Source organism: Mus pahari, chromosome 7 (assembly GCF_900095145.1).
Source record: "Mus pahari chromosome 7, PAHARI_EIJ_v1.1, whole genome shotgun sequence".
Classification (NCBI taxonomy): Eukaryota; Metazoa; Chordata; class Mammalia; order Rodentia; family Muridae; genus Mus; species Mus pahari.
Window position 1 is genome coordinate 79,446,362 of NC_034596.1, and position 15,356 is coordinate 79,461,717.

The 15,356-nt window shown below is 43.9% G+C and overlaps 1 protein-coding gene across 2 annotated transcripts in view; it reads left to right on the plus strand.

Annotated features, from left to right (window-relative positions):
• The first annotated feature begins 1,474 nt into the window (after positions 1-1,474).
• Positions 1,475-15,356, plus strand: part of Ptgr2 (prostaglandin reductase 2) — a 31,294-nt gene continuing 17,412 nt past the window's right edge. Inside the window, exons 1-4 of one of the 2 annotated variants that reach the window (XM_021202079.1) lie at positions 1,475-1,653; positions 9,777-9,861; positions 11,822-11,940; positions 14,975-15,166. In XM_021202079.1, coding sequence (XP_021057738.1) covers positions 9,825-9,861; positions 11,822-11,940; positions 14,975-15,166 — 348 coding nt within the window. In that variant the 5' untranslated portion in view covers positions 1,475-1,653; positions 9,777-9,824. The remainder of the gene's footprint in view (positions 1,654-9,776; positions 9,862-11,821; positions 11,941-14,974; positions 15,167-15,356) is intronic. The other variant, XM_029541021.1, reaches the window with a different exon arrangement.

Here is a 15,356-nt window from a genome sequence, read left to right on the forward strand (position 1 = left end):
GTGTGATGCCACGAGGTGCTGGGAATCAAACCTGGGTCCTCTGTAAGAGCAGCCAGTGCTCCCAACCACTGAGCCATTTCTCCAGACCCGTTAATTCGTCTTTTCTATTGAACATTACCGTTTTCTTTTAGATCTGTCTTATGTTAGTTACAGAACAGCGGTGGATGAATAGGAGGTGCATCTCAGTGGCAGAGAGCTTGCCTGGCATGTGCAAGGCCCTGGGTTCATCCCCAGCTCTAGAAGGGTAGAAAAAAAGAAAAAGAAAAGATGACTCAGGAATAAGAGAGTAAGCTCTTCGATTCTTCTCTCTGTGTTGTTGTGATGGTGCGCACAACCGTCTGACATCATGGTCTCAAGAGCATGGGCAATGCCAGCTGGAAAGGGAAATGTCAGCTGTGTTGGGCTGTGCTCCAAAGTCACATTAGATGCTGTGCTGGTGAGGCACAGTCACACGGGTGCATCTGAGATCATCAGTGCTCACAGAGTTGGGCAAATTGCTGTGAACCTCACAGCAATGATAAACAAAAATGGAGTGATTCACCCCTGATTTAATGAACAGCTCATATTCCTGGAAAAAAAGGGCAGAAGAGCCCATGCCCAACCATTAGTTTGACTTCATTGTACTGACAACCTAGTTCGCACCATGAACCATGAAGAAGGAAGGAAGAAAAGACTCGGAGGGGACTTGGGGAGTCATTGTTTAGGAATATAAAACATACATTCAGATAAAACTCATCAATGTAGAAGAAGGGAAGAAGGAAGGGGAGGCGATGCAGGGAAGGAGGGGAAGACAGGACAGTGGTTCTCAAGCCATGAATTTCTAGCCTCTTGGGGTTCCCTTAGACCATCGGAAAACATAGTTATTTCCATTACGGGTCGTAACAGTAGCAAAATAACAGTTATGAAGTAGCAATGAAAATTTTATGGTTGGGGGTCACCGTGCACGAGGGTCGCAGCATTAGGAAGTTTGAGAGCCGCTGTTTTAGCCCTCTAATTCTCAGCTTCTTCACCTACAAAACAAGGGTTAGACTTGATGCTATTTCTCTCCCTGTCATTTCCCAAACTAAGACTCAGAGAATCTAACATGAATCAAGTTTCTTCCAGAGGCTGGAGCTGTAGGTCCGTCGTGTCAGGTCGCTTGCCTAGACCGTGCCAGGACGCGGGCTCAACCTCTGGGGGCACAAGAGGACTCAGGGGACTTGACCTGAAGTCAAACAATTTGCTCTCTGGGTCCTGGAGGCGGGGACGGCCACGGAGCCCCAATGAGGTTAACTTATGATACTCCTTGCCTAGACTAGCAAGGTATCCTGTGATTCTCACCAACCTTGGGGACCAAAGGATCGCGTATGAACTTCAAAACCCCGGCCCTAGGAGAAGAGAGGGCAAGGAGACAGGCTTAGTCCTGCGCTTGCGCAGTGTGGTCCTAGGGCTAAGGTCGTGTCGCCAGCCGACCCTTCGCAGTTCACCAAATCCCGCGAGATCTCAAGCTGACAGACAGGCAGCGGACACTGCATCCGAGCACCGGAAGCGGGATAAAACCCGCGGAAAAGGAGGCAGTTCCGAGCCAGGGTGACCTGTGGGCGTCCTCGTCGAGCTCCCGGCGACACCGGCGGCATAGCTTGGGACGCTAGACTAGGGAATGCCCAGTAACAGGTGCTCTCCGTTTTGTAAGAATTCCGAGGGTGAACGGCGTGAAGTTTGGGCGCGGCTGTGTTTGAGGTGTTTCAGATTTGGACATCTATGGAGTACCTACTGTGTGCCACGCGTAGGGGTACACTTAAGTCATGTTGAAAAACCGACACGCGTTTTTATCCTCTTGGTGCTGAGGATCTAGGAGGTCGGCTTGAAATCCTGGGCAGAGTACTAGTGATTTCTGTGAAAGTGGTTAGTCATGGGAGCCATAGAAGGTTGGTTGGCTTTCTGAGGTGGACATTTGCACACGGTGGCATAGACGGCACAGGGAAGGTCAGCAGAGCCCTTTGTGGCAGAATGGTTGAAAAAAAATACGGATAAACACGAGGTGTATTTTATTGAATGGTATCGGGGACAAGTTGTGCGACCTTGGACAAGTCATTCAGCCTCTGTATGGCGACTGTGAAAAGGATAGGCTGTTTGCAACTTCGTGGCGGTGATGTTTGAGGAGGGAGTTGTGTTTAAGCAAGCTGATTAATAATTTATTTTCTTCTGTATTGGGAATTAAACCCAAGATCAGCCTTCCCCCTTCCCTGTGTATGCTGGGCAAGTGGTTTTTACTACTGGCCTATATTGCCAGACTGTTTTTCATTCCTATTTTGGGACAGGTTCTCACTAATTTGCCCAGGCTGGCCTTGTCTGTATTCCTTCTGCCCAGTAACTGGGATAACAAATGTACGCTACCATGCCAGAGCATGTAAACTCCCTCACCCAGTTTTGGGGCACCTGGAAACATTCAGGAAATAAGCTGTATGACCATTCCAAGGTCTCACTGGGCTAGAAACAGAAGGAGTCCTTTGCCCTTGTGAGTTCAATGAGCTTTTCCTTACAATAGGCGGCTACACAGATGTTAAAGCGATTTTTAATGACTGTCATTGAACCAGATCTTTTGGTGATATTGTTTTGGAATGGTCACAATCAAATTAATTTAACAGCAAATGGGGTTTACTGAGGTCTACTCAGCTCTGCCTCCATTGTGATGCCTCCTAACCCACTGCCCTTTGGGTCTTGAATGTGATCTGTTTTTTTTAGATGGAGAACCTGTGAGTAAGTCATGGTTGGGTTTGTTTGTTGTTTTTGAGACAAGGTCTCATATCCCAGAATTCTGGCCTTGAATTTTGTTATGTACTTGAGGCTGAATTTGAATTCATTCCTCTCTCCTCTACCTCCCATGTGCAGGATTACAGGTGGGAGGCATCACACTGGCTCTATTTTGCATATCTAGAGAAATAGGGCATAATGCTGAAAATAGAGAACAGATAAACGGCACTGTGTGATGCCTAACACTGATTGTCAACTTGAGAGGTTCAGAAATCACTGAATAGACAAGCTTCAGGGTGTACCTGTGAGGGATTGGCTTCATTTTAAGATGATTGAGGTGGGGAGACTCACCCTAAGGCTGGGTGGGACAATTAGGTTTGGGACCTGGACTGAATAAAACAACAAAGCCAGTTGAACACCAGCATTCTTTGTTCTGTTTTTTTTTTTTTCCTTTCTAAAGATTTATTTATTTTATGTAAATGAGCTCACTGTGGTTGTGAGCCTTCATGTGGTTGCTGGGAATTGCCTTTGGGACCTCTGCTCGCTCTGATAAGCTCTGCTCATTTAATATTATAAGTAAGTACACTGAAGCTGTCTTCAGGCGCACTCATTACGTACGGGTGCATGTGAGCCACCATGCTGGGAATATGAACTCAGGACCTTTGAAAGAGCAGTTGGTGCTCTTACCCACTGAGCCATCTCACCAGTCCCGTTGTTCTGTTTCTTGACTGTGGGTGTGGTGTGACTGGCTGCCTCAAGCACCCAGACTTCTCCATGACGACTGTGCCCTTAAACTGTAGCCAAAATAACCCTTGTCTCATCTCCCTTCAGTTGCTCCTATCAGGGTATTTTATCACAGCAATAGGAAAAGAAACTCAGGCAGTTGGGCAACAGTCCTTTGATTGAAGATTTAGCCATCACAGTATGGTTAATAACCACTCAAGGACAGTCTGACATTTGTAGCTGAATAAACTTGGTTTTTAATTTTTATGTGATTTCTATACATGGTGATTCCATAGAAAGTGTCTCTGGCTGGGTGTAAAGAGATGTTGGAATCTTCACCCAGCAGGAGGGTGTGGCAAGGGACACGCTGGAACTCAGGAATTTGAGCACCTAGCAGCCACATCTCAAAAAAAAAAAAAAAAAAAAAAGTTCCCCACTACACTAAATGATCTGACGAATAAGGTGTAGACAGCACTGCCTTTATAGATCCCCACCCCATCCTGCCCCCACCCCAATCTGAAGCACTTGCCAGGGTCTGGGTGCAGTCCCTAATAGTTGGCAAAAGAGAGAGATTGAATCTCATCGGTCCTCTAAACCAACTGATCATTTCCAAATAAGAGAAGAGAATAGAAGAACAAGGCAGGTTACACTGAGGAACCAGTCAGGGTCAGGACATTCTCCAGACAAAAGAGTGAAGAAACAAAGCAAGGAGACTCCAAATGTGGCGTGGGAGCCGTAAGTCCCAATCCTGGGCGTGCACTGTAAAAACATCTGCAGGCCTTCCGGCAGGTTGACTTAGCCCCAGATGTTGGAGGGTAAGGACTTACCTGTGCTATTGCTTCTGTTAATAGTCATTTATTACGTAATTACTGTTAACTAGTATTTATGTTGCCAGAGGAACTTACCTGAAGGGTTTTGAGTGAAATGGGATGGAAATGGGATTTGCTTTAAAGGAAGGCTGCAAAGTATTTTACCCTGATGAGTTGTATCCCAAAGGGAAGAGTGAATTTGAGAGTAACTACCACTCACAGATGGTGGCCATTTTTTCTGCCACCATCTGTGAGACTTATCAGTGTGTGTGCTAGAGAAACTAAAGGAGTGGAGATGCTTCTGTATTCTTCATCCTGTCTTACTAAAGGTCTTACTAACGTTACCAGCACCGGTCATTTGGTTCTTTTACCTCTTTGGGTCCCAGGTTTCAAGCCTAGGACTTCATACATACCAGGCAAGTGCACTACCACTAGGCTGAAGCTCCAGTCTGAAACGCATCATTTTTAAAAAATGTATTATATGCCTGCATGTTTGCTGGCATGTTTGTGCCTCAAATGCATATGTAGTGCCTAAGGAGGCCAGAAGAGGGCAGTGATCCCCTGGAACTGGTGTAGCCAGTGGGTATTAGGAACTGACCCATCCCCTATCCAAGAGCAGGGCATGCTCTGCTCTTAATAGCTCTTAATATGCCCTCTTAATAGCTGAACTATCTCTCCAGTCCTTTCTTAATAATTGATTAAGAACAGAGTTGGGGCTGGGCATGGTGGTGCAAGTCTTTAAACCCAGTACTCTGGAGGCAGAGGCAAGGAGGTCTCTCTGAGTTCGAGGTCAGCTTGGACTACATAGTGAGTTTCAGGCCAGCCAGGCTTACATAATGAGACCCTGACTGAAAACAAAAAGAAATGAACAGGAAGAGTGGAATTGTTCTGTAGCGTTGAGGTCCTGCAGGAGAGTCAGGTAGCAGTCTGGTTATGGTGTCAAAGCCCTGTCTGAGGAGGTAGTGGTGGAATGGGAAGTGTGGAAGCCGGGAGGTCTGGCTGAGAGCTATGCCTTTCAATCTCACTCAGTCCCGCTCCCACTGTCACCTGTCTATGGTCTTGGACACACATCATACTAAACTTCCTTTGTAAGATGAAGTTACTTTAATAATGGATATAATTTATCCAATTTATAATAAACCAATCCCACATCTACTGGGGATTGGTTTCATGATCATATGAATATCAATGGATATCAAAATTTGCAGATGTCCAAATTCCTTAAAATAAGATGGTCTATTAGTGTATCATTTACACATCTTTCTGTAAACTTCAAGTCCTCTCTAGATTACTTTTATACTCAACACAATATAAACAGTGTAAATAGTTGTTACACTATGTTGTTCAAAGAATAATGAAGTCTGTAGGTGTTTAGTACAGAGAGTATCTATTTTAATACTTTTGAAAATATTGATTGATTGAGACAGGACCTTGCTGTGTATCCAGGCTGGCTTGATCACACTGGCCTCTTGTTTTGTTTTGTTTTTGTTTTTGTTTTTGAGACAGGGTTTCTCTGCATAGCCCTGGCTGTCCTGGAACTCATTTTGTAGACCAGGCTGACCTCAAACTCAGAAATCCGCCTGCCTTTGCCTCCCAAGTGTTGGGATTAAAGGTGTGTGCCACCACTGCCCAGCAATCACACTGAGCTCTTCATTCAGACTCCTGAGTGCTGAGATTCTATTGGACATTACACTGGCTCTGCTTTTTGTTTTTTTTGTGTGTTTTATTAATATTTTTCAATCTACAGTTGACTCTTTGTTTGCAGAGCTCAGGGATACAGTACACTGATGTGTGCATGTCTATAACTTTGTTGCAAGCAGTAGTAATGGAATCTTTGCAAAAGTTATCTGTAAATTATCAGAATCTATATAAATACTAACTGAGCAAGTCACAAATGAGCAGGAAAAAATTGCAAAGCCTATTAAAAATTAATTATCAGCTTAAACATGCAGCATGGAATGTTTCTTTTTTTCCTTTTTCTTTTTCTGGTTTTTGAGACAGGGTTTCTTTGTGTTGCTCTGGCTGTCCTGGTAACCAGTCCTCAAACTCACAGAGAGCTGCCTACCTGCCTACCAGTGCTGGGATTAAAGGAGGTGTTTGGCTGTGCAGACTCAGGCAGTTTGGGTTTGAGCTGGCTCCACCACTCCAGTTTAGTGCTTAAGCCCTCGAAGGTGCAGTTCCCTCATCTTTAAGATGGAGGTGATGGCTGGAGAGATGTCTCTGCAGATAGAGGTGGTACTTAAAGATCTGATGGCCTGTGCTCAATCCCTGCATCCCTCAAGGTACAGACGAGACCCAGTTCCCTAGAGTTGTTTGTCCTTTGACCTACCCTGAGCACTGTGATGTATGCATACCAGTGAGCATGCGTGTGTACACATGAGCACACAGATAGGGGCTAATCCTGTAAGGTAATTAACTGAGAGTCCACTCTAAGGTGGGCACATTAAAGACTTGATTTTATTTTACTGCTGAAGCAAAGGGATTTTTCAATCAGATAGTGCCAGAACCGAAAATTCAGTTTGCTTCTTTTGCTAGCTCAAATTATAAATTCTGAAAAATTAATCTTTTACTTAACTTTTGGCTATTTACATGAATTTCCTGTAAGTTGAAGTTTTAAAAGTGCTTTAATGTACGTGGATGTGATGGTGTGTGCCTATAATCCTGTCTACTTGGGATGCCGAGGCAGGAGGACTGCAAGGTGGAGGCTGTCCTGGGCAACATAGGCAGACTGTCTCACCATAAACCTTGAGTTGTAAGATGAGCCTTGTCAAACAATCGAGCTAACTTTCCAGCCCCAAATAAGTATGTTTTTAAAGGGAGCATTATGAACAAGGCTTTAAGTTTAAGTATAGTGCTATAGAAAAAGTGGTCACGCTTTGATACATTTTAAAAGTGTTGTTCTTATTTTATATGTATGGATGTTCTATGTCTATGTATATGCTCATGTTTGGGTCACTTGGAAGCCAGAAAAGGGCATTGGATCACTTGACACTGGAGTTGACTGTGAGCCACCAACCATATTGGCAATCAAACCCAGGTCCTCTGGGGGAGCAGCACTGAGCCACCTCTCTAGCCCATTGATGTATTTGGACTCAGCAAAACTCAGTTTCAGTCACTATTGCTGTGATGAAACACCACGACCAAAAGCTAGTTGGGGGAGAAGGGTTTATTTTGCTCACAGTTCCATATAATAGTTTATCATCCAAAGCAGTGAGGACAGGACCTCACGCATGGCAAGAACCTGGAGGCAGAAACTGATGCAGAGGCCGTGGAGGGTGCTGCTTTCTTGCTCATCAAGGCTTGCCCAGTCTGCTTTATTATGGATCCCAGAACCATCAGCCCAGAGATGGGCCCACCCCTCAGTCACTAATTAAGAAAATGTTTCATAGGCTTGCCTATAGCTCAGTCTTATGGAGACATTTTCTCCCTGCTCTCAGATGACTAGCCTTTGTCGAATTGACATAAAATTACCCAGCACAATACCCATTTTAATAAATGAATAAAATAAATCTTTGAAGAGCTAGGTATGGTAGCTTGCCTGTAATTGTAACACTTGGGAGACTGAGCTGGGAGGATTGCCTGTGAGTTCCAGGCCAGCCTGGGCTACTATTGAATGGAACACTTGTCTCAAGAAGACAGAGTGATAGAAAGCTGACTTGACAGAGAGACAGAAAGAACTTAACTGGCAAAAGCACTTTCCTTGCAATTCTAAGTACCTGAATTGGGTCCCCAGATCCCACAAAATGGGCCAGTAAGACGGCTTAGGCTTAGCGGATAAAGGTGCTTGCTACTGAGCCTGGTGGACTTGAGTTCAATCCCTAGAACCAGAGTTGAGGAAGAAGAAAACTGACTTGCGTATTGTCCTCTGACCTCTATATGTACACCACTATGGTATATATACTCCCCTTCCCCCAAATAAGAATGTAAAACAACAAGACCAACCCCACGAGAAAAAGAAAGCTGTTTTGTAATTCTAACACCTGACCAGCAGGCAGCTGATGGATGAGCTGCATACCAATGAACAATTAAACAAAGGGATGGCACCTAAGGGACAACACCAGAGTTATTAGCCTCTGGCTTCCAGTGTGTACACGTATGCACCTGCACACACACTCATGACACCCAAGGTTAACTTCTGGCTGTCACATGTATACACGGTGTGCACCTGCACACACATTCAGAACACTGAGGTTAACTTCTGACTTTCACATGTATACACATGTGCACCTGCACACACTTAGAACACTGAGGTTAACTTCTGACTTTCGCATGTGTACCTCATACATACTTAGAACACTCAAGGTTAACCTCTGGCTCCCACACGTGTACACTTGTACCTGCACACACACTCAGAACACCGAGGTTAACCTCTGGCTTCCACCTGTGTACATATGTATACCTGCACACACTCTCTGAACACATACTTATTCAAAAGAACCTTTGAAAAGCCACCTTTTTGGTGGTTGGTTGGTTTGAGACATAGTCTCACTGTGGAGCGCTGACTGGCCTGGAACTCACTTTGTAGATCAGAGTGGCCTTGAGTTCACAGAGCTCCACTTGCCTCTGCCCTTAGAGTGCTGGGATTAAAGATGTGTACCACCATGTCCAACTAAACAGTTGTTTTAAAATACTTTTTAATTTAAGCTGTGTGGGTGTCAGGGCCATGTGTATGCATGGCAAATGTGGAGATCAAAGGACAACGTCTGGAAGTCAGTTCTTCCCACCATGTGGGTCCTGGAGATCAAACTCAGGTCTTTAGCTTGGCATCAGGAGCCTTTACCCACTGAGCCATCTTGCCAACCAAGCAGTTAAGGTCTTTGTATTTTGTGGAATCTGGGATCCCACTCTGGCTGTACATGTTAGGCAAGTGCTTAACTATTGAGCTTTATGTCTGGTTCCTAGGCTAGTGCTTTTTATATTTATAGCTTAAATAACTGCCTAATTCTGGTAGAACATGAAATGATGTTTTTTGTTTTGTTTTGATTTTTTTTTTTGTTTTTGTTTTTTGTTTTAATTCTGCCTTAGTAAGATACTTAATCATGATGGTATGAAGCGGACTGTCCCCAGATTATCCAAGACCAAGTCATTCTGGCCCTTTCAGTCTTCAGTGAACTTGTTCCTATTAGCTAAGAATTCTCATCGGATTTAGTTGTTTTCTCCATATATTTACCGTAGGAGGCATACTGACGGGGGGAGTAACATAATTTTAAAATTCTGCTCTTTTTAGTTCATGTGTATGGGTGTTTTGCCTAGTCTGTGTTTGTGCACCCCATGCAGTGCAGTGCCCAAGGGGAACAGAGGACAGGTGCCCGGTAGTGGACTTGTGAGCTGAGATGTGCATACTGGGAACTCACTTGGTTCCTGGGGAAGAGCAGCCAGTGCTTTTGACCACTGAATAATCTCTTTTTAGATTCCAAAATCTGATTTTCCTCTCCATTCAGTAGCACAAATGACATTTTAATGTTTAGTTGAATACTTTATATCTTTCTAATGATTTTTTTCTAACTATAGGAATTATTTTATATAGAAGTCTTGTGAAACCATTGCAAAATTCAAGTGATGATCATACAAAGAGTGGTATTGAATTCCCGACCTGGTATGTATGATCCTGTGGTAAATGAACAGTTGTGGTTTAGGGTAATTATAACACACATGGAAGAATAAAAACCAATATGATGTCAGGGTAGCAAACTAAGGTAGGAAAGTAAATTAAGACTAATAAATTTTGCCGGGCGTGGTGGCGCACGCCTTTAATCCCAGCACTCGGGAGGCAGAGGCAGGCGGATTTCTGAGTTCGAGGCCAGCCTGGTCTACAAAGTGAGTTCCAGGACAGCCAGGGCTATACAGAGAAACCCTGTCCTGAAAAACAAAAACAATCAAACAAACAAACAAACAAAACAATAAATGTTCACCTGAGTCTCTGTTTCTGAAGACGGAAAGCTTACCTAACTTTATTTTGCCTTTTCTGATACTTTGTAACTTTTAATTCCATAACTAAAAGAAAAACTTGAATTCAATTTTTAAGGATTTATTTTATTTTTTGTGTATGAACATTTGCCTGCATGTGTGTACTGTGTGCATACCTGGTACCATGGATCCTCTGAAACTGAGGTTACAGACTGTCCTAGATTGAGTTTCCATTGCTGTGAAGAGATACCATGACCAAAGCAACTCTTCTTTTTTTTCTAAGATTGATTGATTGATTGATTATGAGTACACTGTAGCTGTCCTTAAACATACCAGAAGAGGGCATCAGACCCCATTACAGATGGTTGCGAGCCAACATGTAGTTGCTGGGAATTGAACTCAGGACCTCTGGAAGAGTAGCCAGTGCTTTTAATCTCTGAGTCATTCATTTCTCCAGCCCCCAAGGCAACTCTTATAAAGACAACATTTAATTGGGGCTGGCTTACAGGTTCAGAGCTTCAGTCCATTATCATTAAGGCAGGAAGCACGTCAGCACACAGGCAGGCATGGTGCTAGAGAAGAAGCTGAAAGTTCTACATCTCATTCCAAAGGCAAAAAGAAGACTGGCTTCCAGGCAGCTAGGAGACTGGTCTCATATCCTACCTCACAGTGACATTCTTCCTCCAACAAAGCCACACCTACTCCAACAAGGCCACACCCACCAATAGTGCCATTCCTTGGGCCAACCATCCAAACCATCATGCAGACAGTTGTGAGCTACCATGTGGGCACTGGGAATTGAGCCCCAGCCTTCTAGAGGAGCAGCCAGTGCTCTTAACTACTGAGCCATTTCTCCAGGCCAAGTTCAATTTTTTTTTCTTTTTTCTTTTTTTTTTTTGAGAATTTATTTTATGTGTATAGGGGTTTTGCCTACATGTAAGTCTGTCTACCATGTGCAATCAGTGCTCTTGGAGGCCAGAAAAGAGCGTTGGATCACTGGGGACTGGAGTTACAGATGGTTTTTAGTGGCTATGTAGGTGCTGGGACTCAAACCCCATGCCCCTGGAAGATCTGCAGATGCTCTCAACCACTGAGCCATCTATCTCTCCAGTCATCCTGTGTCCCACCCTTGACCTCCAGACTTCTATCTTCCCTCCCTCCCATTTTTTTTTTTTGTTTGTTTGTTTGTTTTTTTTCGAGACAGGGTTTCAGACAGCCCTGGCTGTCCTGGAACTCACTCTGTAGAACAGGCTGGCCTCAAACTCAGAAATCCGACTGCCTCTGCCTCCTGAGTGCTGGGATTAAATGCCCAGCCCATTTTTTTTTTTTTTTTTTTTTTAAAGGAAAAGTCTCTCTACATAGCTTTGGATAGCCTGGAACTCACCACATAGACCAGGATGACTTCAAATTCAGAATTACTTCCTATCTCTTGGGAGTACTTTCAGTCCTAGGGGAACATTTAGAAAATAACAAATGTCTAGGCTTGGTGGTGTACACCTTTAATCCCAGAATGGGAGGAGAGGCAAGTGGATCATGGAGTTGGAAGCCAGCCTGGTCTATATTTGGAGAACTGTGTAGCGAAGGCTACAAAGTGAGACTGGGGCAAAAAAAGCAACTTTTTAATTTCATGTTTTTGCCTGAAAATTTAGGGAAAAATGGAAATCCAGTTGCAGAGAATTTCAGGGTGGAAGAGTTCAGTTTACCGGATACTATCAATGAAGGACAAGTTCAAGTGAGAACTCTTTATCTCTCTGTGGATCCTTACATGGTAAGAAGCAGGGTGTTGGAAGTTATTGAAAAATAATGCTGTTTTTGTATTTTAATGTTGTTTCATCAGAATTTTATTGTGGTTTCTGTATGATTAAAACATCTGTGAATTAAAAATTACCTTTATTTTTATTCATTGGTGCTATTAAAGAATACTGTAAGCTAGAAATGGTGGTATATACCTTTGGTCCCAGCTTTCAGAAGGCAGAGGCAGGAGATTGTCTGTGAGTTTGAGGCCAGCCTGGTGTACATAGTTCCAGGACAGCCAAGGCTATGTAGTGGGACCCTTTTTTAAACAAACAAACAAAGAAAAAAATAGCAAAGACAACAACAACAACCACAACAAAAATGGAAGAAAATGTGGTTAATGAAGTTCTTCCAAATGACCAGGTTCTTCTCAGTAATAAGTAAAGCTTTAAATTAAGGTAATAAAATAATATGAGGGCTGGAGAGACCGCTCTTCCAAAGGTCCTGAGTTCAAATCCCAGCAACCACATGGTGGCTCACAACCATCCGTCATGAGATCTGATGCCCTCTTCTGGGGTGTCTGAAGACAGCTACAGAGTACTTACATATAATAAATAAATGTGTTTTTAAAAAAATAATAAAAAAAATAAAATAATATGAAAAATTCTCTCATGGGGAAGTGAGATAGCTCAGTGTGTAAAGGCACTTGTGCCAACCCTGATCCCCAGAACCCACATGTGGAAGGGGAGACCCAGATCCTGTGAGTTATCTGACCTCCATGCTTGGACTATGACACTATCATATAAGCCTTGGTTGGTCCCATTATTTGGCAATCGTGATAAGCTATGAACATTTGTGCACAAATTTTTATATAGACTGCTTTCATTTCTCTTGATATGTACTTACAGATAAAAGTGTTTCCTTATATGGTAAGTACTCTTGAGACCCCACAAGGCTGCTGCCCTTGTCCCTTGGAAATGCAAGTCCCCGAGACCACAGGCGCTGCAGCTCTGAGCTCTAAGGACAGAAGAAAGGTGTCCACTCCAGAGGAAGGCAGAGTTATTCTTTGTTTTTGTTTTTGTTTTTCATCCAGCTCCTGACCACTTGACTAGACTGTGTCTTATGGGTAGATCTCACCCACTGAGCCCACTGCTTTATATACAGATTCCTCAGGAAACACCCTCTTCCCAGACATACTTAGAAACAAAACTTTATGCGTCAAGTAAGCACCTCTCTAATCTAGTCAGACATATAAAATTAAGTCTTTCTCTCCCTGCCTCCCCCCCAACATCCTGGGAAGTTTGATGTTGGGCAAGTACTCTACCATTGAACTACAACCCCACTGACCCCCCCACCCCCCCACCCCAGGTGAATCATCACAGGGTTCAACCTCCGTCTCGCAGGTGGACATCAATGGCGTCAGTACCACTTGCTGAAATGACTACTTGCTTATAGAACCTTTGTTGGAAATCAGCTGCCCATGCGTGGGCATGGCGGCCCACACCTGCATCCAGCCATCCCAGCACTGGGAGAGCTGAGGCAGGAAGGTCACCCAAGTTTGAGGCTAGCTTGAGTTACAGTGAGTCCTTATCTCAGTAATAAAAATGTTTTATTATAGTGTGTGTGTGTGTGTGTGTGTGTGTGTGTGTGTGTGTGTGTACATGCCACGGCACACTTATGGAGGCCAGAGGAAAGCCTGCAGGTCGAAGTCTGTCCTCCCCTCCTACCATTTGTGTCCTGGTTATCTATCTTGGACTGTCAGGGTTGGCAGCAAGCACCTTTACCTGCCAAACCGTCTCACTGGACTTATAAATTGGAGGGTTTTTCCTTTGGTCTTTGAATTTGTAAATAATTTGTATCAATTATAACTACTGAGCCATCTCTCCAGCCCCACTTTATTTTTTAAATCAGTATGTGTGTGTATGTGCATGTGTGTGATTTGTGTGCAAACATGCATGTGCTATGACATGTGGAAGTTAGAGGCTAGCTGTATGAAGTCAGTTCTCTCCTTCCTTTATGTGGGCTCAGCGATCAAACTCAGGTTGTCAGACGTTACTGTCTGAGTCACATCTGGCCCACTCCACCCTACGAGACAGGGTCCTGCACTGAACCTGGGGATTGTGATCAGCCGGACTGATGGGTGAGCAGGCTCCAGGATCTGCTGGGCTCTAGCCCCCAGCCCCACCAGTGCTGATGGAACAAACACATCTTTAAAACTTCCAAAAGGAAAAGCTGGCCTTTAGATGCTTTCCTTAATGAATTCCACTCCTTTTTCAGATTTTTAAAATTTTATATATGTGTGTGTGTGTGTGTGTGTGTGTGTGTATGTGTTTGTGTGGGTGCTTGCATGTATCATTCATTACTGCTATGGCTCACATGGGGGGACCTGAGGACAACTTTTGAGAGTTGGTTCTTTTCTCCTTCCATCATGTAAATTCTGGAGATGGAAATCAGACTTGGTGACAAGCGCTCTTACCTGCTGAACCATTAAAATGACCTATTTATGTGTCTTTTATACCAGAACAATACTGTTTTGAATACCACAGTCCAATTTAGAATAGATCTAAATTTCTTTTCAACCACAGTCCAATTTAGAATAGATCTAAATTTCTTTTCAGTTGTATTTCTTTACTGGTAAAAGCCAGATACACGGTTTCCCCAATTTTTGCAGGAAAAAATGGAGAGGGAGAGAGGGAGAGAGAGAGAGAGGGAGAGAGGGAGAGAGGGGGAGAGAGAGGGGGGGGAGAGAGATAGAGAGAGGGGGGGAGAGAGAGAGAGAGAGGGAGAGGGAGAGGGAGAGGGGCTGGAGAGATGGCTCAGTTGTTAAGAGCCCTTGCTGCTCTTCCAGAAGACCAGGGTTCGATTCCCAGCACCTACATGGCAGTTTACAACTGTCTGTAACTCCAGTTCCAGAGGACCTGACATACACAGATACAAGCAAAACAGATACATGTGAAATAAAGATAATTAATAAAAAGAAGAGAAAAGAGCAGGGTAGGGCAAGAGAGACTTGCATGGTTTCGGTTGGTAAATTAACCTTGCCTTAGTGAGACCTTCCTTCCCTCCAGCGCTGTAAGATGAACGAGGATACTGGCACTGACTATTTGGCACCGTGGCAGCTGGCGCAGGTGGCTGATGGTGGAGGAATTGGAATTATAGAGGAGAGCAAGCACCAGAAGTTGGCTAAAGGCGATTTTGTGACTTCCTTTTACTGGCCCTGGCAAACTAAGGCAATTCTAGACGGGAATGGCCTTGAAAAGGTGATGTATAATATAAAACTTTATGATTTTTTTTAAAAAATTATTTTTGCATTTGTATTACTTTGTTAGAAAGGGAATGACGCTGGTGAGATGGCTCAGCAGGTAAGAGCACCCAACTGCTCTTCTGAAGGTCCTGAGTTCAAATCCCAGCAACCACATGGTGGTTCACAACCATCTGTAATGAGATCTG